Consider the following 23748-nt stretch of genomic DNA (forward strand, 5'->3'; position numbering starts at 1 on the left):
TGAGAAATAGAAATGAGATCCAGGACCTGCACCATGGGTCCAGACCAGGAACACATCCAGCCCACGAAGGGTTTCATCAAGCAGCAGCAAGAGGAGGAGGAGGAGGAGCAGGAAAACACCCCGGAGCTGATGAAGAGGAAGATGAAGGACGGTAGAACGGGCGTGATGAAGAAACCTCAGAGATCTGCAGAGAGCGGCAAGAAGACAACACTGGATCTGACCAAGAAGGATCTGCTCCACCTGCTGGGAATCATGGAGGGAGAAGTTCAGGTGAGAGTTTCATCCCTTTCTGATTCATTTAACAGTTTTTATACAAAACTCAAGATATAAAGTCGCCAAGATGAAAAGGTTCAGTCAGTTCTTCAAGACTTTAATTAATAATATTTAACGGCTCAGAACATCTGGATTCGCAGAGAAACGTTTTTATTTACGCCTGCTGTCCACATCACTCTGGAGATCTCTTAACTCAATGCGAGACTTCTGTAAACTAGTTTGAAACTCAAGCTTTGTCTGGAGGAAGTGAAACTGAGATTTGACGCAGACGTTCTCTTCCTGATTGGTTCTTATCAGTCGTAACTCGACTTCCAGCGGTGAAGGAAAAGCGTTGTTGGACTTTCTCCTGCCAGAGAACTCAACTACAGATTCTCTCATTTACAGAAACAACTATGATGGTTTTTCCCTAAAGCAACTTAACATTAGTGTTGTTGAGCTGAGACAGATTCACATGTCACAGCAGGCGACGGCTCCGAGTGGAAACAGCAGAGACACCGGCTCCTCTCTGATAATGATTTTCTAATGGAGCCACATCTATAATCAGCACAGAGACAGGAAGCTGCTGCCGCTGGTCTGTTTGGGCGTTTCGAGTATTTCCATCAGTAACACACACGGGCGGAGATGTTTGTATTCTGATTTCAAATAGATAGATAGATAGATAGATAGATAGATAGATAGATAGATAGATAGATAGATAGATAGATAGATAGATAGATAGATAGATAGATAGATAGATAGATAGATAGATAGATAGATAGATAGATAGATAGATAGATAGATAGATAGATAGATAGATAGATAGATAGATAGATAGATAGATAGAGTACTTTATTCATCCCCGAAGGGAAATTAAGTTGTCATAGCAGCCGGTATATTTGAATACAATAAAATACAATACAATAGAATAAAATAAAATTAAAAATAAAAGGTAGAAAGAATAAAAAAACAGAAGCACAAGATAAAAATACAATAAAATAGGTAGATAAGGTGCAGTGGCAAGATGATGGTAAAAGTACTGATGATATGATGGTAATGGTATTGTTAGACAGTATATAAGAATAGTACAGTATATATAGTATATAATATAACATAATATATATTTATATATGATAGTAATTATACCTATATAAAAGCAGTATATGGTAATAATGGCAGCAACAGTATATATAATAATAATAGTAATGGTGATATAATAATAGTAATTATAACATGTACACATAAATAAATATGTGTATATAGACTTATGTAAACAAGAATATACAGAGAGTATGATATGATATATAGTAGAAGTATGAATATGAATATTAGTATTTGACTATACAATAGGTAATACAATATACTATGAGTCTAAGAATATGTATACAGAGTGTGCAAAAGACAATATTATTGTATAAAATGATATATAATATCAATATGGTTTATATGCACACATATCACATATGATGTGAAGTAAGTGTATAAGGAGTGTTGTACAGGTACACAGTGCAGGAGACAGGTTTAGTGCAGTTCTGTGATGGAGGCTCTGACAGAGGGGGAGGAGTTGAACAGTCTCATTGCAGTTGGGAGGAACGACTTCCTGTATCGTTCCTTAGAGCAGCGGGGGGGTTGAATGAGTCTGTGGCTGAAGCTGCTCCTTAGCTCGTCCAGTGTTTTGTGGGGGGGGTGAGAGGGATGGTCCATGATTGCCAGCAGTTTTGCCAGCATCTTGTCCTCCACCACCTCCTCCAGGGTGACCAGCTTAGAGCCAACCACAGACTCTGCTTTCCTGATGAGTTTTTTCAGTCTGTTGGCGTCCTTTGCCTTGATCTTAGATGTAGGAAACTGTGTTTGAGGCAGATCCACATTTAACATCTTGTTTCTTAGTCTAAATGTTGAGAGGAGACGATGTTACGATGGAGGATTCCACATGTTGGGGTAAAGATTATGTGGTTGAGGCCTGGTATCATGACAGGAACGAGACGTAGACTGAAGGCAACAGCTCCCCCTGCTGGGACAAGCAGGACTAAAGGTCCATATGAAGCAGCTTCCCACAGTTTACCTCTTTATCACAAGCTTCAGTACAAAATAAAAGCCCAGACAAACAACAGGAACCTGTTTCAGTGTCACGCTGCTGTTCCCTCGTCTCACATGAGCCATGCGTGTGGATTAAGACCCTTCATGTCCCCTCAGGCCAGAGAGGACATGATCGGCCTGCTGAAGTCGGACAGGACCAGGCCCGAGGCGCTGGAGGCTCACTACGGTTCAGCCGTCGCCACCAGACCGCTGCAGGCGCTGCAGAGAGACGGGCTGCTCGGCCACGCCCACCACGCCACGGAGGACGTCTACGAGAAGCCCATGGCCGAGGTGAGCGAGGGGACATGAGTGGTCCTCAGGATGAGAGGGGGAGAGGCAGCTGCTGCTCATGTGCAGTTTAATCTTGATCAGTATTTCAAGCTATTTATGCACTGAAACAGTTTTTGTTTCAAGAGAATAAATAATTGACTCAGAAATGTGTTTTTTCCTATTTAAGGTCAAATACCAAAGTTTGTTCTTGTGGTCTGCACGTCAGGGCCACGTGTTAAAATATGAAATGTCTAAAGTTTTATTTGGTGTTGAGCTTCATTCATTTAAATGAAGCGTGAAATCAGACACAGAAGAAAATAGACATTTCATAGAATATAATTAGTTCTGCTCAGAGACGTCTTCAGTGAAAAGACTGAACAGCAGTGAGCATGAAAATATTCAGAATAAATCTCATGCTCATTGTTCAGACACAGACACACACACACACACACACAGACACACACACACACACACACAGACACACACACACAGACACACAGAGGCTAACGTGGTTGTGTCTTCGGCAGTTGGACCGTCTGGAGGACAAACAGAAGGAGACGTACAGACGGATGCTGGAGCAGCTGCTGTTGGCTGAGAAGTGTCACCGTCGCACTGTGGCCGATCTCGACAACGAGAAACACAAACACGTCGACTTCATGAACAAGAGCGACGACTTCACCAACCTGCTGGAGCAGGAGCGGGAGAGGTGAGGCCTGCGTGTGAGTCTGTGTGTGTGTGTGTGTGTGAGTCTGTGTGTGTGTCTGTGTGAGTCTGTGTGTGTGTAGGAGGTCGAGATGATGGGATGTGCTGCTCTGTGCCACCCAGTCTTCTCATTGTTTATATGTGAAAGGGTGAAACTGTTTCTCTAAAGATTATATGAGTTTACTCCACCAAATATAATGAGAGATGTTAGTTATGAGGAGTCAGGCTCTGTGGTCGTGAGGCCCCCTGCTGTGCTGCTGCTGCCACATCCTGTCAATCTGCTTCAGGGAGTTCAGAGCTGTTTATTCCAAAATCTTGAGGCAGCACTCAAACATTTGTTTTCACACTTTATGTCAAATCCTGGTGATGTGTCGTCTGAAAACCTCTCGTCCTGAAACGTGGGTCGAAACCGAAGTTCAAGTCCCAGACGAGCGAGACGAGGACAAGAGACAGAGAATCACATCTGCTCCAGAGGCTCAATAACACTTCAAATACTGAAACGTCGCAGTGATTCACCTCCACTTCATCACCTTTAGTTATTTCTGCCTTAATAATGTTTTAATGTCCAGTTCTTAGACATTTACTCGACCTCACGGAGATTTTTCTGGACGTAGTTTGAGTTTCTTCCGTCTTCTCGCTCTCGGCTCAGAGAGGAAACACATTCCTGCCGGCTGCAGTCGGGCTTCAGATTCACTGCAGGTGAAATCAGGAATGTGTGGACCCTGAACGCAGCGCGGTGATGTCATCCCTGCAGAGATCCTGCTGGACGATAAGAGGATTTGTTTGAACAACAACTGTCACAGAGAAACACGACTGCACAAGAGATCTGCTCTTCTCTGTAGCCTCAGAAACCTGCAGCACAAAGCTCCAACTTTTTACTCTTTTAAAATCCCCCCAGTGAAGAAGAACAAACAGTAACTGAAGAGTGAGAGCTTTTAACTTGAACGTATATAACCTATAGTGTGCCGCAGGAGGTGGTGGAGACCAAACATGGAGCTAAAACACTGGACTTAGATTCCTCAGCACATTCAACACAGACGCTCCTGGTGAATGATCGAGGTCTCAAACATCTCAAACGTCTCAAACATCTCAAACATCTCAAACATGTCAAGTGTCTCAAACGTCTCAAACGTCTCAAACATCTCAAACATCTCAAACGTCTCAAACATCTCAAACATCTCAAATGTCTCAAACGTCTCAAACGTCTCAAACGTCTCAACGTCTCAAACGTCTCAAACATGTCAAATGTCTCAAACGTCTCAAACGTCTCAAACGTCTCAAACGTCTCAAACGTCTCAAACGTCTCAAATGTCTCAAACGTCTCAAACGTCTCAAACGTCTCAAACCAGACGTGGAACAAGTCACCAGCAGAAAGGTGATTTCAATGTTGCTGGCAATTTTTTACTGCCCCGAGTGGCCAAAAAGAGTCACTGCAGGTTTAACACAATACTGCAGTGACGATGTTGCTGAAGTTCAGAAACATTTCTTTTAAAACGTAACGATTAGAAGACAAAGTCGTTGTAGAACAAGCAAACCTCCAGGCCGTCCTGGGACTCCTAATCCCAGTCTGGGGTTAGTGGGGTCTGAGAATTGAGGATTCAAACCAGCAAACCACATCGGTCTACACAGAAATGTGGGTTTTCTGCTTTGTAATTTTACAGTGGTGAACAAATCAGATTCATGTTAAAAATTCTTCAGAGGACAACTCACAAGGATGTGAGTAATTAGCTTCAGATCAACATCTCCATCCAGATGAGAATACAAAGACCAAATCTACATCAGATACCAGAGAAGAACTCTGAGGTCTGTTTCATTGGGTCGAGTTCGGCAAAAGATTTTGAATAAAACTTGGTTTTGGTCACGTTGGATTTTTTATACTTCTCCTCATCAGGCTCGTAAAGGTTCAGACAGAACATTGTGTTGTATTCTTTTTATTATATTGTATTGTTTTCTATTCTTTTGATATATAAAAACATTGAACCAATAATTAGGGCTAAATTAGATTTAGTGCAGCAATAGGCTGAATAACAGAAAGCGTGTAATGCATCTTCTCTGCTGGAAGACAGACGAGGATCTGATCCAGTGAGACTCGTGTGAAACCGACAGTTTCCAAAGTGAAGTGCGCCTGTCGGAGCCATGTGGTGATGTTTGTGAAGAACATGTATTTGTAATAAGAAAGCCTCTGCATCTGTAAACTCTTTGCTCGGCTCATATTTGGCTCCTTCAGAGAACCACAGGCCTCCTCTGCTTTCTGAAGCCATGAGCTCACAACCAGCCGCCGGGCTCATGTCCCTGTGCACCACACAGGGGGATAGAACGAGAGAGGCCGAGCATTGTCCTCTCCAAAACAAAACGTCTCGCCTTGCATTGTTGCTGCGTTGCCGTGGAAACACTGCCGGGGCTGCAAGACAGTCGGGAGACAACTGGGTCAAACTGGAGCCGGGACGAGGACAAGAGACAGAACAAACAGATAAGACCAGATTGAACTTCACTTCTTATGTTGCACCTTGTTCCTCCTCGGCCGAGGGGAGGAGATCAGAAGCTGATAGAAAGAAGAGGATGAGCTCAAGAGCTTTGATCTCCTCCTCCTCCTCCTCCTCCTCCTCCTCCTCCTCCTCCTCCTCCTCCTCCTCCTCCTCCTCCTCCTCCTCCTCCTCCTCCTCCTCCTCAGTGTCCACACAGGGGCAGGGCTTCCATGCACCATATATGGAGGCCGGGATGACATCACCAGCCAGTGGAGTGGTGCTGTTTAGCAGCTTCCACCTTTTTCATTGTCCACTGATGACATGTTTGGAATGTGATGGCTAATTCCCTGTGGAGTGCCCCCCCCCTGCTCCGCTTCACAAACCCTCAGACCTGGATCCAGCCTCCCTGCATCACAACGAGCTGGTAAGTCGAGTTTCTTTGACCCGGGAGGAGCCGGCTGTGTTAGGATCAGTGAAACCGAATTCATCTGAGACCTTCAGAGTCGGATGAGACCTGAATGCAACACGAGGACGAGAAGCAGACTCCTGCAGAGATCAGATAAACATCCACCGACGGGACCTGAACTCACACAGGTTGAAGTCTCAGAAGTTTGTTGGCAGCTCTTCAGTTCCTCGTGGTATTGCTTCATCAAGTTCAAATCTGTGAAAGTGCCGAACACGTCTATGAGGATTCTGGTTCTTCAGGTCATTCATACGGGATTTATATTTTATCTGTCTTCTCAAAGTGGATCCGTTTGAGCAACATGGAAACAAATCAATCCAGGAGGTGTGAGATGTGCAGAGTCGAGACCCAGAGAACTGAACGTGTGGCTCCTGTAGAACAAGTCCAATTTCACCTTCTAAATAAAATCACGTCTCAGAAGGATGCGCTCGTGTGCAAACCAGAAACTACGTTATTATTTAAAAAGAGATGACAATGAATTTCTAAATGCATTTGAAAAAAAACATCTGAAGATAAGTTTACGAAATCCCTTCCAGACAGAACACGACGTGAAATTTAGATGCGGCTCATTTGCAAACAAAGCCCGGGAGGAAAGACGTGAGTGTTTAAACTTGGCTCCAGTGTGTTACTGTGCATGTGTGCAAGGTTAGTTGTGTTTGTTGTGCTCTTCTGAATGTGAGTCTTCGTGTTCGCACCTTCACAAGTTGGAGAAACTTCTGAACTTTCTTATCATCTGTTCAAAGACATGAATCAAGCTTGGATCCTCTGGGTAAATCCCAGCAGCTCCACACTCTCCGACCAGCAGCTGGGATTCTTCCCTTTTCCTCAAGTGAAGCTCGGTCCCAAAGCTTCAGGCCCGGACGTGCTTCTCGTTTCATTTCTGTCGATCCCTCGTTCATCCTGTTTATTCTATGTTCTCACCAGGTCCTCAGAAATAAAAGAAACTACAGTTGTTGTTTTTTATTTGTTCACCAGATGTTATGTCAACTCACAAGGTTCTCACATGAGGAGATGAGAGCGTTTGACCAGAACGATTCCTTTTCTGTATCTAATCATTCATGATTGTGAGCATATTTGTCAACATATTGAAGTGAAATGGATTCAGGATTGATGGCATCTGCACTGAAACAGTATTTTCTTTGAAACATGTTTGATATTAACTTTCAGCTCATTGTTTTCTTCTGTTTGTTTCTTAGACTCAAACGGCTGCTCGAGCAGGAGAAGGCCTACCAGGCTCGTAAGGACAAGGACCACAGCAGGAGGCTGGAGAAGGTCCGGGCGGAGCTGGTGAAGCTCAAGTCCTTTGCCCTGATGTTGGTGGATGAACGGCAGCTGCACATGGAGCAGATCGACCAGCAGAGCCAGAAGATCCAGGACCTCGCTCAGAAGCTGCAGGAGAAAGAGCAGCGCTTGGCCACCGTGACTGACGGCGCCAAGGAGGAAGGCCAGAAGGTCCTCAAGCTGGAGGCCGAGCTGGAGCACAGAGCAGCCAAGTTCACACAGGAGCACGAAGAGATGACCACGAAGCTGGGAAACCAAGAGTCACAAAGCCGACAGCTGAGGCTGAAGCTGGCGGGACTGGCACAGAAGGTTGAGGAGCTGGAGGAAAGAAACCAAGTGCTGCAGAAATCTGAGGAGGACCTGCAGGAGCTGAGGGACCAGATCAGCAAAGGGGAGTGTGGCAACTCCTCTCTGATGGCCGAGCTGGAGACTCTGAGGAAGAGAGTGCTGGAGATGGAGGGTAAAGACGAGGAGATCACTAAAACCGAGGGTCAGTGCCGGGAGCTGAGGAAGAGGCTGCAGGAGGAGGAGAACCACAGCGTGGAGCTCAGGCTGGACGTGGACACACTGCAGAAGAGAATGGTTGAGCTGGAGAAACTGGAGGGAGCTTTCAACAAGAGCAAAACCGAGTGTTCCCAGCTTCACACAAACCTGGAGAGAGAGAAACGTGTTGTGAAGGATCTGGCTGCGGAGCTGGAGACGGTGAAAACCCGACTGAAAGAACTGGAAGCGTCAGAGTCAAAGTTTGAAAAGACAGAAATGCTCCTCAAAGACGATCTGGTGAAGTTGAAGTCGTTCACGGTCATGATGGTCGATGAAAGAAAAAACATGGTGGAGAGACTGAAGCAGGAAGAACAGAAAAGTGAAGATTTGAGTAAGATGTTTAAAGCGGAGCAGGGAAAGGTCACAGAGGTCACAGAGAAGCTGATCGACGAGAGCAAAAAACTTCTCAGATTCAAGACAGAGATGGAGGTGAAAGTGACAAATCTGGCCAAAGAGAAAGACGAGTTGAAAACCAAACTGGCAGGTGAAGAGGAAAAGTGTAGGGAGCTAAATAACAAGCTAGGTGGCATGAAACTAAGAATGGACCGACTGGAGGAGACGGAGAGGGACATGCAGAGGAAGTGGGCCAACAAGGACAATAACAAGAATCCAGAGGAAGACAACAAAGTCAAAGAGCTCACGCTAGAAACTGAGAGACTTAAGAGCCGGCTCAAACAACTGGAGGTGGTGGAGGGAGATCTAATGAAGACAGAGGACGAGTATGATTTACTGGAGAAGAAATTCAGAACAGAGCAGGACAAAGCAAACAGCCTCTCGAAGCTGCTGGAAGAAATGAAAAGTCAGATTGCCAGAAACAAAGCGATAGAGAAAGGCGAAGTCGTGAGTCCCGAGGCGGAGCTGAGAACTCGCTGCAAGATGGAGGAGGCGAGAACCCGGGAGCTGCAGGCGCACGTCCAGGCTCTGAAGGAGAAGATCCACGAGCTGATGAACAAGGAGGACCAGCTCTCCCAGCTGCAGGTGGACTACTCTGTCCTGCAGCGGAGGTTCATGGAGGAGCAAGAGAAGAAGAGGAGCATGTTTCAAGAAGTGGACTGTCTCACCAAGGAGCTGGAGTCCACCAAGTGCTACAGCCGGGCCCTGAGGCCGGGGATGAACGGCAGGAGGATGGTGGATGTCCCGGTGACTTCCACCGCAGTGCAGACCGACCTGGTCACCAGCGATCCTGCTGAGGACCAGACCACAGCGGGCTTCATCAGGAAGTCCGTCCTTGAGGAAAACCACTTGATGAGCAACCTCAGACAACGAGGTCTCAAGAGGCCGACGGTTCTGGAGCGATACCCTCCAGCGTCTGCAGAACTGGGGACGAGGAAATCCTGGGTTCCTTGGATGAAGAAGAAAGAGGGAGTGACGCTCAGTCAGACGAGTCCTGCGAGGAGCAACGGGCTGTCCTCTCTGCTCTCACCGGACATGACCATGGCCCAAAAGCCAGGTCAGCCTCTGCACATCCGAGTGACCCCGAACCACGACAACAGCTCGGCCACCTTGGAGATCACCAGCCCGAGAGCGGAGGACTTCTTCTCCAGCACCACCATCATCCCGACGCTCGGCCTTCAGAAACCTCGGATCACGATCGTCCCCAAGCCCACGACCGTGACCTCAAGGAGCAAAGCCTGTGACCTGATGGGACGTCTGGATGGAGCCAGATCTCCAGTAACAATAACAACCATCTCCAGGGCCAGGAGTCCAGAGAAGAGCAGCGGCAGCAGCTCAGGCCGGCTTCAGTCTCCCGTGTCCATCATCACCGTCAGCACCACACCGGTGGCAGAAGCATGTGCTTCACCTGAGCCTCAGGAGACGACCGCAGGCCGCACGGTGATCAAGATGACCCCCGAGACGCCGCCCGGGCCTCCACACGTCAGGAAGTACAACAGCAACATCATCACAACAGAGGACAATAAGATCCACATCCACCTGGGGCCGCAGTTCCACAGGCCGTCGGAGGGGAGCAGCAGTCCCGTGCTGACGCTCAGACATCAGGCGTTGAGCTCAGAAACATCGACAGGAACCGTTCTCCGCTCGCCACGCCAGACCGCCACGGGAAAGACCAGCAAGATGACGAGCAGCATCACAATCACGCCCGTCAACACAGCAGCTTCCAGACCGACACAATCAGTGGTGAGCTCCTCCTCATGTCTGTCTTCAGACTGGAGCTTCAGAACATAGTGACTGGTCATGTTGTGTAGTGAGTGTGTGAAGCAGCAGCAGGTTGTCGGGTCCGACTCGTTCAAACAGGAACATGTGGGAACATCCAGGCGAGGGGCGGAGCCTGTAGGGCAGCAGGGGGCGGAGCCTGTAGAGCAGCAGGAGGCCGGACATGACGTATGAACTCTGCTGTGGAAAGATCAGTGTTGTTGTTTACACACACATGTGAGGAACACGTCAGGAACACGTCAGGAACATGTGTTGAGTTCAGTGCAGGTCTGAAGATATACGAATGTTTCGATGCGAAGTAGAAAAGCAGCACAGACGCCATATTTACTCCTAAAATGTACAAGCAGAAATAACTGAATCCTGCTTTTTTTTTACGTTTCAGTTTCTTCTGAAATGTTTCACAATGCGTTCAGGTGGCGTGCTCAGGTCCGTAGATAGTCCTCGCTCCAGGTACACACAGCTGCTTTATAAGAGTATGATGTCCCTGGTATGAACTAACACTGGAATGATCTCACTCTCCTCCACAGGTCTCACATAGACAAACAGACAATTTCCCCAACTGACAAACATCCTCCCTTTAAAGGGACTCTCACCTTTGTTGCATTTTTACACTTTTTTTGGATAAGGTTAAATTGGTATTAATAAGGTAATGACACTCTAAAATGCAAGACAGACCCACCAGGAGTAAAAACAAACAATTATTTCACTCTCATAATATTTAGTGAAAACTTCAACCAATAAAATTCTTCGGACCGAAGGACCTTATTGGCCGACAGACCTGTCTGTTTGCTGCATGGACATGCAGGTTTTCCGTCTGCTTCTTGTGGCGCATTCGTGCGTGCGCGGAGGCAGTAGGTTGTAAGTCTGCTTGTAAATAAAGTTTCTTCAAAAAAATAAAAACACCGGGATGGTTGTAAGTCTGCTTGTGTAAATAAAGTTTCTTAAATAAAACACCGCAGATGGGAACGAGGGGGTGGGGCATTGGAGGAAGGCGGGATGATTTGAATGTGCTGTAATTCTCAAATGCAACAAAGGTGAGAGTCCCTTTAACCAAACACGGGCACAAAATGACCAGTTTGACCTTTGCACTTCAGACACTACAGATAAACAGAGAAACATCCCACAGCGTCCGGTTAACCCTCACAGAGGTGTGAATGGACCCAGTGAAGTAACAGCTGCACAGACGTCCCACCCTGTGTCTCATGTTAACTGTCTGTGTTCTCTCCAGCCCGGCTCGGAGGTGCAGTCAGCTCGGAGCGCCGCCACACGCATCCCGGTGTCAAGAGGTGTGAAGGCCACCAGCAAGGCGGTTGTGGGCGTGGCCACGGTGACCAGGCTGGAGGCGCGGGCCGAGGGCCAGTCCATGAAGATCGAGCTGAGGAAGTCGAGCGTGTGCGGAGGCTCTGCCGCAGGAGGCAAGAGCTGAGGCCTGCTGCCATGGCAACGCCTCATGGTGGAGAAACAGGCCAGGACTGGGTGGACTGGGACTGTGTGTGTGACGCTGCCTCTCACAGCAGCTTTTCATCCTCTGTGCTCTGAACCAGAGGTTTAGATTTGAAGCTTTTCTGTCTCTTTGCATGTGAACGCTCGGTTTTGATTCACTTCAGGTTCTGATCCTTGACTTGTGATCCCATCGTCCACGTTGTTCCCAGCAGGAGTTTACCACAGCTTATGGAGGTTTCCAGTCACTGCAGCACTGTGAACAGTTTGTGGAGTTTGTGACGGACACTAAAATAAAATCTATTTATCTTGATGCATCGTAGCTCTTCTTCTATGAGTGAGCACGTGTGAGGTTTGAGAGGATGAACTGTGAATCATATCATCATATCAAAGCCATGAAACCAGTTCCCAGAGCTTCGCCAGATGTTTTCAGGGTCTTTGACAAAACAACTGTCCCATAAATGAAGCTCAACACAAGAGTTCACACATCAAACTTTATATATTGTTGACTAAAGAAACTTTGGGTGTTAACTCAGGAAGTATTTCAAATAAAAAAAGGTTGTCAGTGGGTTTAAAGCACGATGGTTACGTTTAGATATATCGCTGCATATGTTTCCTGTAAATCATATTTGATCTTTGCATCATTACACAATGTATCGTGCGCCCTCTCATGGACAAGAACAAAAATACAGAACAGATCTTTAGAAATCTGAAGCTTCTAAATGTGTAAATCATAAAGAGCCTCACCCTTAACTTTAAATGTTGTCTCACAACAACCTCTGAGTTTACACTAACCAATAAACCACAATGTCCTGTAGATTGTGTTTTCTGCAACGAGACCAAAACAAATGATTTGCTGCAAACAAACTAATTTGCTTCTAATAACCAGAGAATTAGAAATTCTGCTGATGTCGGGAAATACAAAGGAGGACGAGGACTGAGAGGTGATTGCTTCTGTCTGAGAGTCACAGAACCACAATAACCACAAAGAGACACACAATGTCCACTGAGACACACAACGATGACACCAGTGCTCACTAACAAGTCACTAACAGGACATTTCCTGTTCTTTGACTTCCTCACAATTTTAAAAATCTTTCACACAAACCTTTTGTACATTTGGATTTTTCTAAATTCCCGTCTTGATGATTGAAGCAGGTTCTAGAGAAGTGAGGTGCACACGGTTCTGGTTGTGTAAAGTATAAAACGTACATCAGACCCCTGGGGCCCCTGGGACCCCTGGGACCCCTGGGGCCCCTGGGACCCCTGGGGGCCCTTTACCCGGAATCATCTAGTCCCGCGTGTTAATCTGTCCTTAAACGCCCCACGCGTCATAAATAAATTCCGAGATTTCCTGCGTCACCTGAAGGCAGCAGCACACGACTCCGTGACGTCACAACACTGGACTTCCTGGAGGAACCGCTGCTGCTGTTAGCTCCGTGGCTAACTGTTTAGCTAATTGTTTAGCTAGCTGTGTAGCTAACTGTTTAGCTAGCTGTGTAGCTGGCTCTGTAGCTAGCCCCTCGGTCATCAAACATGGATCCAATCAACAAAGACACGTTTAATTAACACAGTTATCAGCGCAGTGAGTTAATTCAAGTCCCGCCTCTTCGCCAGTGAGTCCCCGCCCGCAGCTAGCAGGCTAACAGCTAACAGGCTAGCAGGCTAACGTCATGATGGCGTCCAGCTACAGCGCTAAAGACGAGGACGGACACATCACGGTGACCGGGCCCGGCGGCGCCGCGCTGCGGAGCAAGAAGCCGGAGAACACGGCGTTCAAGCAGCAGCGGCTCCCGGCCTGGCAGCCCATCCTCACCGCGGGCACCGTGCTGCCGGCCTTCTTCATCATCGGACTCATCTTCATCCCCATCGGCATCGGCCTGTTCGTCACGTCCAACAACATCAGGGAGTTCGAGGTACACAACAACATGACAACTGGCTAACTAACTATAACTCATAGTAACACAACATCAGGGAGTTCGAGGTACACAACAACATGACAACTAGCTAACGAATTAACCAACTGACCATCTAACTGTAACCCTTAGTAACACAACATCAGGGAGTTCCAGGTACACAACAACAACATGACAACTAGCTAACTAACAATAACTCATAGTAACACAACATCAGGGAGTTCGAGGTACACAACAACAACATGACAACTAGCTAACTAACAATAACTCATAGTAACACAACATCAGGGAGTTCGAGGTACACAACAACATGACAACTAACTAACTAACAATAACTCATAGTAACACAACATCAGGGAGTTCGAGGTACACAACAACATGACAACTAGCTAACTAATTAACCAACTGACCATCTAACTGTAACCCTTAATAACACAACATCAGGGAGTTCGAGGTACACAACAACATGACAACTGACTAACTAACAATAACTCATAGTAACACAACATCAGGGAGCTCGAGGTACACAACAACATGACAACTAGCTAACTAACAATAACTCATAGTAACACAACATCAGGGAGTTCGAGGTACACAACAACATGACAACTAGCTAACGCATTAACCAACTGACCATCTAACTGTAACCCTTAATAACACAACATCAGGGAGTTCGAGGTACACAACAACATGACAACTAACTAACTAACAATAACTCATAGTAACATAACATCAGGGTGTTCGAGGTACACAACAACATGACAACTAGCTAACTAACAATAACTCATAGTAACACAACATCAGGGAGTTCGAGGTACACAACAACATGACAACTAGCTAACTAACAATAACTCATAGTAACACAACATCAGGGAGTTCGAGGTACACAACAACATGACAACTAGCTAACGCATTAACCAACTGACCATCTTACTGTAACCCTTAATAACACAACATCAGGGAGTTCGAGGTACATAACAACAACTAACTGACTAACTAACCAGTTAACTAACTAACTATAGCTCATAACACAGCATCAGGGAGTTCGAGGTCACGTCATAGCAACATGCTAACTAACCAACAAGCTGTGGCTCATACTAACTAACAATAATTCATAGTAACTCCACCAATAACACAACACCAGGAAGTGACAACTATAACTAACCAACTATAACTGATAATATCTATCTAACTATAACTCTTAATATCTAACTAACTATAACAACTAACTAACTTTAACTCAATAGTTAACTCACCAACAGCACATTCTCATGTTGCTCTCTCTCCTCTTGGTCTTGACTCTTTTCTTTCTGCTGTAAATCCGGTTCTATCTATAGCTTTGCAAAGTTCTCCCTCTAGTTTCTCTCTGTGTCCTGTGTACTGGTGAGTGAACTGGTTAGTTAACTGGTGAGTGAACTGGTGAGTGAACTGGAGAGTGAACTGGAGAGTGAACTGGAGAGTGAACTGGTGAGTGAACTGGTGAGTGAACTGGTGAGTGAACTGGTGAGTGAACTGGTGAGTGAACTGGTGAGTGAACTGGTGAGTGAACTGGTGAGTGAACTGGTGAGTGAACTGGTGAGTGAACTGGTTAGTGAACTGGTTAGTGAACTGGTGAGTTAACTGGTTAGTGAACTGGTGAGTTAACTGGTTAGTGTACTGGTGAGTGAACTGGTGAGTGAACTGGTGAGTGAACTGGTGAGTGAACTGGTGAGTTAACTGGTTAGTGAACTGGTGAGTTAACTGGTTAGTGAACTGGTGAGTTAACTGGTTAGTGTACTGGTGAGTGAACTGGTGAGTGAACTGGTGAGTGAACTGGTGAGTGAACTGGTGAGTTAACTGGTTAGTGAACTGGTGAGTTAACTGGTTAGTGAACTGGTGAGTTAACTGGTTAGTGTACTGGTGAGTGAACTGGTGAGTGAACTGGTTAGTGAACTGGTGAGTGAACTGGTGAGTTAACTGGTGAGTTAACTGGTTAGTGAACTGGTGAGTTAACTGGTTAGTTAACTGGTTTGGGTTCTGCCGCCACAGGTTGATTACACTGGAGTGGACGAGTCCAGTCCCTGTTTCAACTGCTCCCAGAACTTCAGCTGGAACAGCACCACGCCGTGTAGCTGTTCGATTCCCTTCACGCTGGAGCAGTCGTACGAGGTGAGACGCCCCCCCCCCTCCAGGATTCCTCTGATAGAAACACTCACAGGCTCCATTAGATGCATTTGACTTCTTTTCTCTACATCAACAGAATAACGTCTTCATGTACTATGGCCTCTCCAACTTCTACCAAAACCACCGTCGCTACGTCAAGTCCCGAGACGACAGCCAGCTGAACGGACACCTGGGGTCCCTGAAGGTAAGACCCCCGGGGACGGAGCGCGAGGGGACGCTCGGGGTCCACGTGAGATCTCGTCTCCAGGATCAACCTGAGAAGCTGCTGCAGTTTCCTGCTTCTGCTCATTCAGGGGACAACTGGTCCAAAGATGCTTTTTACTGTTAAAGAGCGAGATCTGTCCTTTATCAAAGTGTCCGTCTCGTCCACAGCAGCCCAGTAAGGAGTGTGAGCCGTACGCCAAACATGAGAACAAGCCCATCGCACCGTGTGGGGCCATCGCCAACAGCATGTTCAACGGTAAGCCCCTCCCCTTCTCTGTCCACAGTCTTTATCTGAAGACGTGTGTCTAATCTAATCATCTCATTATTACCAACCCACTGTCCATCCTTTTACTGGCTATACTAGCCCCATGCACGGACTTTACCACTACATATTCTTATATATTTATATATGTATGTATTTTTTTTTTTTTTTTATATATATATATATATATATTTTATTACAGCACAATAACACTAGACACTGACACAATCTCATAATTGCATTCCATTCCTGTATCTGTTAATATGTTCTCCGTATGTGATTTATGTCAGTGACGTGTTTAAGTGTATTAGCTACTGGATGATCTAAATTTCCCTCGGGATTAATAAAGTATCCATCTATCTATCTATCTATCTATCTATCTATCTATCTATCTATCTATCTATCTATCTATCTATCTATCTATCTATCTATCTATCTATCTATCTATCTATCTATCTACCTATCTACCTATCTACCTATCTACCTATCTACCTATCTACCTATCTACCTATCTACCTATCTACCTATCTACCTACCTACCTACCTACCTACCTACCTACCATCCATCCATCCATCCATCCATCCTTTACGTCTCCTGCAGACACGTTGGAGCTGTTCTACCACGACCCCAACGGCACGAAGGTTCTGATTCCTCTCCGAGCGACGGGCATCGCGTGGTGGACGGACAAACACGTGAAGTTCGGGAACCCGGGAGACGGCCTCAACCTGACGGCCGAGTTCCAAGGTGTCCGCTCCTTGTTAAACCTCTTGTCTGTCCTCAGTGTCTCAGACGAGACGTGACTCCTCCCTCTCTGTCCTCAGTGGAGTCAGTGGCTGAGATTCACACAGTGTTGAGAGAGAAACCATCACATTCTTGGTTTTGGTCTTTTTAATGGAATTTGTTGACAATAACAAAAATGTAGAATCCTGCCAGTTCTGAGACCCGCCCACAGAGAAGTGGTTCGTCTGGATTTACTCAAACGTTTCACATCATCTCGCCCTCGGTGCCGATAAATAACAAAATCTGAGACGTCAAAACTTGTTTAAAAAGGTTTATTTTTCCCTGAGTCCGCAGCTTTAGACAGAATCTCCCAGAAGGAGCAGGAAGTCGCTCTGTAAACACACGTCAGTTTGTATGACGACTAAAACTTAAACAAGGTTTAAAACACAGCTCGACAAAAGTGAGGAGACGAAACAGATGAGAGGAGAGAAATTTGAGTTCACAAAATATCATCAGCATTGAATCACTGAGCAATAATCAGTTCTTCTATTTAAACGCTGCTGATGTTTCCTTCTAACTCAGGAACCACGAAGCCGGTGAACTGGAGGAAGCCGGTCTACGAGCTGGACGCCGACCCGCTGAACAACGGCTTCATCAACGAGGACTTCATCGTGTGGATGAGGACCGCCGCGCTGCCCACCTTCCGCAAGCTCTACCGCATCATCAGCAGGAAGGACAACATGGTTCCCACTCTGCTGCGAGGAAACTACAGCCTGGAGGTCGTCTACAGTATCCTCACAGCATAACATGACTCAGCAGGTTTATACAGATCTGCTTAGAGGGAAGATCAACTAAACGTATGAATCCATTATTTAAAACGTCAGTTAACATTTCCTCTCTGTCTAGTTTCACATCTTCGATACAGCCGATGTCCGTTTGGAGTCAAACAGACAGTCGAGTTTTAAACTGTGAAACGTTTCCGTCTTTAACCCGATGAACCAGATTATCCCGTTCGCAGCTTCGAGGGCCGGAAGCGAATGATCCTCAGCACCATCTCCTGGATGGGAGGGAAGAACCCGTTCCTGGGCATCGCCTACATCACCGTGGGCTCCGTCTGCTTCTTCCTGGGCGTCGTCCTGCTCATCATCCACCACAAGTACGGGAATCGCAACAACAGCGCTGACATCTCCAACTGAAGCCCCGCCCCCACGCCGCTCATGTGATCATGTGACACGTCCGTCCTGGTAAACGTTCATGTGGTGACCAGAATATCAGCAGCTGCAGTCGGCCTCTAGTAACTTGCTCTGTCCACTATGGTCCATCACAAAAAATTAAAATATGTCGCAAAGTCACACTTTCTGCTGCTTTTAGCGTTAAATGTATAAAATTAGAGTTCACATTTAAGTTTGTAAAGACTTGAATGAATTCAAGATTAAATAATACAACTTCATTCAGGATTATTTAGGGACTCGCACTGAAACGGTGGAAAATAACTGCAGTACTTTGTCATGTGTTTAGTTTTTATTAAAATGAAGCTTTAACCACCTGAAGAGTTAAACTTCTACAGTTACAATACAAGAGGTCAACTGTTTTGGGGGAAATGCACCTTTTAGTTTAAGATGAGAAGATGGATATTGAACCTGTCTGACTGTAATGAACTTGTAATGGTTGTTACTTTACTGTGGCGCTCATATCTGACTGTTACATTAATTTAGAATTTAAAAGGTTGATACTAATTTTGACTTATTTCAGCCAAAGGATAAATCAAATGTAATATTGTCCCACAAGAAATATATCCTGGCATCAGAGGGCGTCTTATTGACCGGACGCTATCGTAATGTGAATTCATTTCAAGCCCAAAACGTGTCCTCAAATTCTGCCCTTGAACTTTGAGTGTGAAAGTTTTCGGTAACTTTCCAAACCATAAGGAGCTTGTTGTTTCTTACTCCTGAGCTGCATGCTGGGATGTGACCATCCAGGTGCACGCTGGGATGTGACCATCGAGCCGCTGGAACCGCTCGTCTTTGTGCCTCATTCAGCCTTTGTCCAGTTTAGCACTCAAACTTGTGTTGGGAATATGGGAGCTGTACGAATATGTTTTCTTGTTTTTTGTATTTATTTTAAGAATGTGAAGATATGTTTGCGTTGTGAAGCCAGTATTTGCACGTTAGACCTCAGGGGTTTTGAATCGAAAGTGATTTTAAAGTTTGCTGCACATGAACACGCTGTCGTCGCTTCGCTCTTTGTCGTTCACACGTAACAATAACGCAGCATGATGAAATACACGTGATTAAATGTTTCAGTGTTCAACATGTACACGACAGTCGAGTAGTTTAACAGCTGAATATGAACCAAACACATTAAACCTGTCAAGTAGAAGCTGCATGTAAACGTGTGCTGAGTAAAGATTTGTTTATTTTGTGATTCTGAGACGCACTCGATTTTCTTTTGATACTTTATCTGTTGCTTTGTTGCTCTAAAGGAATAAAATTGTTCAAATGGATAACAACTGTTTGTGTCTTTAGTTGTTTTACTCATATTCCATATCCATTTACATATATTCCTTCACTCAAATGTTTGAATAAATTAAATTAAATTGTATTAAAACTTGTATTATATATGGTGCATAGAAAACTTTTTTTGCTAATAATATGTAGGAACACTTTTTATTAACGTCCTTTTATTGAATTGAATCGAATGTAATTGGTGACTGAGTCAGGGTGCAGTTGGTGTTTCCGCCTGCAGGGGGCAGCAGACCGGAAGTCCCCCCTGTGGAGAAGAAGAAGTCGAGCGTCAGAAAGCGGAAGTGCAGAGTTCCGGTGTCCTTGTGCAGCAGAAGATGTTCAGACACGTTCTTGTGAGTCTGTTTTGAATCTTCACGGTTTCTTGTGTGTCTGTGAATCTGAAGCTTTGAGTCTTTGTCGCGTTGGACTCCCGAGCGGCGCGGGACACGAGGCGGGGACCGGTCACGTGTCCCGGGTTATTAGAGGTCAAAGCGGAGGCGTTAGGACACAGCTAGCATTAGCTTAGCTTCAGCTCCTCTCCCGCTTGTTGTCTTTTAGAAACTGTTGGTTGTATTAAAGTGTGTGTCCTCGTCCTGCTGACCGAGCTAACAGGCTAACATGCTAACATGCTACCCGCTTGTCCCCAGGCTTTGCGGCAGGTGGCCCGGCGGAGCTTCACCAGCTCCACCCGCCGGGAGCTGAAGAACTCCGTCCCCGAGAAGCAGAAGATGTTTCAGGTCAGAGCTCCGTGAAGCCCCTCGGTCCTCGGTCCTGTGACCGGAGACAAGAGACACAGAGAGTAACATGTCCTCTAGTCTCAAATACACAAGCAGGACGAGCCCTGAGGGTCAATGTCATAATAATAATAATCATAATGTGAGAATAACCAGCTCAGTTTGTGGATCAGCAGTGACCTCACACTTCATAACTTTATTAACAGCACTCACTGAACCAAGGTTACAAAGTGCTTAAATTAAATAAACTAAAATCAAGGATATTAAATTATAATTCAGTTTTAAGACCAAATCAAACGTCTTGTATCCGGTGGACCTGATAAATGTTGGCTCAGTATCTAGAACATAACTTTAAACTTGACCTATTGATGTGTTCTGCAGATGTGATCCTCTCACATATCTGTTAAATAATAATAAATAATATTAAACCTGTATGGAACTGAAGTTTGTTGTATGATAGTGTGTCAAACAGCAGCACGGCTTCATAACATCTGTAATGTGCTGTCACCTCTGGTAGAATCCATTCAAAGCTGCTGTGGCTCAACGCTCTGCAACTGAAGAACATTAATGAAAATGCTCAAAACACAAAGTAGACACAAATCTTCTACGTTATATTGAAACCTTTGTCTGGGTTTGCTTGTGTATTTACGTGTGTTTTCAGTGTTGAGTTCCACCAGCTGCAGTAAAAACACCAATAAAAGACACAAGACATCAAAGACACAATGAATAATAAAGTCTGAGAATCTTAAAAGACAGAATGTTTCGTGACCTTTTTACTTTAACAAGGTCAAAGGAGCAAGTTGAAAATCAGGTCAAACATAAAACAGTGAATGTGATGATGGGTTCATTCTTCTTCCAGTTTAATAACTTGATCCTCACGGAGCTGTGATGTCAGCTGTCTCTCCTCTAATGTCTCTGTCCTGTGTCTGTCCTGTGTCTCCTGCAGGAGGACAACGGGCTGCCCATTCATCTAAAAGGAGGAACCAGTGACGCTCTCCTGTACAGAGCCACCATGACACTCACTGTGTTGGGTGAGAAGAACTTCTTTCTATCTGATTTGAGATGTTTCACCACGTGAGCAAGAAGCAGCTTCACTTCAGCAGCTGGAATAACGTTAAAAATCACTTTTCATCCAGACACAGAAAAGATGACAGAGCAGTTTAGTGTCTTTTACCTGAATCACTGTTTTCATTTCACATTCGCTGAGTCAGCAGAGTTCTGTTTCACGATGATCAGAGACATGTGTTGGTTTTGAAACATATTATTTCACATTGTGACACGGCATCATGTCCGTCAATCTGCTTCTGGTGCAGGAAGACCACGTCTCTGCTCTTACTCCTGACGTCAAAGCCTTGAATCTTTCTTCACCCATCAAAGCAGGCGTCAGAGAATACAGCAGCAGATATGATATATTATATTTATATAAGCTGCTACAAAAAGTTGGACAGAAGGTCGTGGTTTAGACAGAGTTCAGCTTCTATCTGCCTTGTCACTGGAACATCAGAGGAACTGTGACTCAGCAAAGACCAGGAGGAAACTGTCGGATGAATCTGAACATCCATGTTCCCAGGTTGAATCCTGTGGTAACTGGAGATTTATCTAATGAATTTAGAAAACCGTCATTAGTATCAGATCATATTTTTACATCTAAACCTGACTTTTCTCTTCCTGTAAAATGATGACTCATCCAATCAGAAAGCTCTCTAGTTTTTAACTTCCCGTTCAGTGTGTCCACAGCGACAGGAAGCCCGCTGTCGCCATGACGACGCTGTGTTCCACCACCTGCTGGGAAACACGTGTTTAACTTGAGATTTTGAAACGTGATTCTAAGCGACCTTGTTTTCTTTCAGGAACCGGGCTCGTCCTGTACGAGCTGTATAAGGCCGCCGTCCCTCAGAAGAAGTAGTGACTCAGCTGTTTGTCTTCAGGTCCAACAACCGGCCTGTCGCTCTATATTGTATTTAAAAATGTAAAAAACAACAAAAGCAAAAAAAGATGCTCCTCCTCATGTGTGGGGCCACATGTTTCCAGGTGTGGTGGGATATTGTTTCATGTTCATGGGATCAATATTTATTTCTTGTACTCTCTCTCTGATGACTTGGGGATCAATAAAAAACTTCTCATGACCAAAACTGGATTATCTGTCTTTTATTTTCATTTAATCCAATTATGTGAATTAATGTGTGAAAGAACCCTGTGATCAGATGTGGGTTTGATAGAGTGTACTGATATTTATTCATGTGTAGAAGAAACTGCAAAATACAGATGTGAATATCTCAGCTCAGCACACAAATCCAGTAGAAAGGTCTGCTGGTGAAAACTGAACTTATGGTAATGAGCTCTGAATATTCCACTGAGGCGTCAGGTTCATGTCGTCAGCAGGTTTCATTCAAACACTTTCTTTTGAAGAGAAAAGTTTCCATGAAAAGTCTCTTCTGTGTTTTTCTGAGTGAACGTTCAAGCCTCAGTCACTAGAGGGCGATGTTTACACAGAAATCTGATCTGAATTCTCCAGAGTCTCCAAACATCTGAAACACGTCCGGATGTTAATACATGAAATTACATCCTGTCATTAGTCAGATTCCTCCTGTTGATCTTCTCACTGGTGTGCTGGTGGGGGGGGGGTGGTGGTGGTGGTGGGTTCTGGTTCTGGTTCCGGGTGTGAGAGGAGGAACCCTCAGGCCGGTTCTTCTCTCAGTTCAGATCCTTTCCCACTCAGAAGGAACCAGATGATCCTCAGCTTCTCCTTCACTCTGGGAAATGAAACCCAACACAGACCCAGGACTGGGGGAGAAAGCAGGCCTCTGATTGGACGGTTCCCAAACCTGCCAGACAAAACAGAAAATATTAAATGGATGATTTTGGGAAGTTATGTAAAGTTTATGTGATATCAGCAGGGTTTTTTACAAAGCACCAGGGGGCGCCAAGTGCTCTGAGAATCTTCCTAATCATGCTTTTCTAAAAATGCTGATTTTTAGTTTGCGAAGAGATGATTTATGTAGTTCTGGCAGCAAATTTTGAATTATGACCAACAACTTGTTCCGTGGACGTCTCGGAATTTTGTGGGATTTTGAAAAATGTAAACCAAAATGTGATTTATCAAAGAGCAGATTTTTGTTGGTGAGCCGCTGAATATTCAACCTTTTGTTTGTGAGGTGGTTTATCAGATTTGGAGACATGAACAAATCACACAAATTGTGGGACGAATGTTTGGATGATTGAGCTGTAAGATGCGTTTTAATAAACTTTCAGAAAGTTAAGATGACGACACTGTGTGAGGTTAAAGACTTTACATCAATAAGAAGTTTGAACTAACTCACACGAGTCGAGTGTTTGTGAAGAGAAGGAATCTGATCGTCATGGTAACACCACCGTGAATTCAGAAATGATTATGCACTTGTAACTTCATACAACAAATACTTGGGCGGATGAAAGCTCCAGAAACATGTAAACTCCATCAGATATGAGATTCCATCCGCCCACACGTTTACTGTGGGGGGGGGGGGTCTGATGTCGTCATGTCTGATGGATGTGGGATGTTGGTCAGACATTAGAGAGGCTGAAGACTGTAAAAAGTGGAAAA

At 45.2% G+C, this 23748-nt stretch overlaps 3 protein-coding genes across 4 annotated transcripts; all 3 read left to right on the forward strand.

The window, feature by feature from the left end:
• The first annotated feature begins 12 nt into the window (after positions 1-12).
• On the forward strand, positions 13-11647 carry filip1b (filamin A interacting protein 1b). 2 transcript variants are annotated; one of them, XM_061091406.1, is made up of 6 exons: positions 13-270; positions 2443-2616; positions 3123-3301; positions 7422-10185; positions 10604-10651; positions 11405-11647. In XM_061091406.1, exons 1-6 carry the CDS (start codon positions 13-15, stop codon positions 11645-11647), a joined length of 3666 nt encoding a protein of 1221 aa, XP_060947389.1. The 2 variants fall into 2 exon arrangements, with proteins under 2 accessions (XP_060947389.1, XP_060947390.1); XM_061091407.1 differs by lacking the exon at positions 10604-10651 and having other exon boundaries at positions 11450-11647.
• A 1412-nt stretch (positions 11648-13059) lies between these two features.
• LOC133024446 (cell cycle control protein 50A-like) lies at positions 13060-19436 on the forward strand. The gene is made up of 7 exons (XM_061091557.1): positions 13060-13577; positions 15606-15725; positions 15817-15924; positions 16113-16200; positions 16808-16951; positions 17510-17716; positions 17930-19436. Exons 1-7 carry the CDS (start codon positions 13335-13337, stop codon positions 18121-18123), a joined length of 1104 nt encoding a protein of 367 aa, XP_060947540.1. The 5' UTR covers positions 13060-13334; the 3' UTR covers positions 18124-19436.
• Positions 19437-19709: 273 nt separating this feature from the next.
• LOC133024331 (cytochrome c oxidase subunit 7A2, mitochondrial) lies at positions 19710-22297 on the forward strand. The gene is made up of 4 exons (XM_061091397.1): positions 19710-19784; positions 20079-20168; positions 21112-21196; positions 22016-22297. The coding sequence occupies exons 1-4, from the start codon at positions 19767-19769 to the stop codon at positions 22069-22071; spliced, it is 249 nt and encodes an 82-aa protein (XP_060947380.1). The 5' UTR covers positions 19710-19766; the 3' UTR covers positions 22072-22297.
• The last annotated feature ends 1451 nt before the right edge of the window (positions 22298-23748 follow it).

Source organism: Limanda limanda, chromosome 18, assembly GCF_963576545.1.
Source record: "Limanda limanda chromosome 18, fLimLim1.1, whole genome shotgun sequence".
Taxonomy (NCBI): domain Eukaryota; kingdom Metazoa; phylum Chordata; class Actinopteri; order Pleuronectiformes; family Pleuronectidae; genus Limanda; species Limanda limanda.

What these genes read in the sequence shown, in the direction of transcription:
- filip1b (XM_061091406.1), top strand. Translation starts at nt 13, where the DNA reads ATGAGATCCAGGACCTGCACCATGGGTCCAGACCAGGAACACATCCAG. An exon ending in TCATGGAGGGAGAAGTTCAG is followed by an intron (nt 271 to 2,442) that starts GTGAGAGTTTCA and finishes ATGTCCCCTCAG; the next exon opens with GCCAGAGAGGACATGATCGG. An exon ending in ACGAGAAGCCCATGGCCGAG is followed by an intron (nt 2,617 to 3,122) that starts GTGAGCGAGGGG and finishes TGTCTTCGGCAG; the next exon opens with TTGGACCGTCTGGAGGACAA.
- LOC133024446 (XM_061091557.1), top strand. Translation starts at nt 13,335, where the DNA reads ATGATGGCGTCCAGCTACAGCGCTAAAGACGAGGACGGACACATCACG. An exon ending in CGCTGGAGCAGTCGTACGAG is followed by an intron (nt 15,726 to 15,816) that starts GTGAGACGCCCC and finishes CTACATCAACAG; the next exon opens with AATAACGTCTTCATGTACTA. An exon ending in CGCCAACAGCATGTTCAACG is followed by an intron (nt 16,201 to 16,807) that starts GTAAGCCCCTCC and finishes CGTCTCCTGCAG; the next exon opens with ACACGTTGGAGCTGTTCTAC.
- LOC133024331 (XM_061091397.1), top strand. An exon ending in AGAAGCAGAAGATGTTTCAG is followed by an intron (nt 20,169 to 21,111) that starts GTCAGAGCTCCG and finishes TGTCTCCTGCAG; the next exon opens with GAGGACAACGGGCTGCCCAT. An exon ending in CATGACACTCACTGTGTTGG is followed by an intron (nt 21,197 to 22,015) that starts GTGAGAAGAACT and finishes GTTTTCTTTCAG; the next exon opens with GAACCGGGCTCGTCCTGTAC.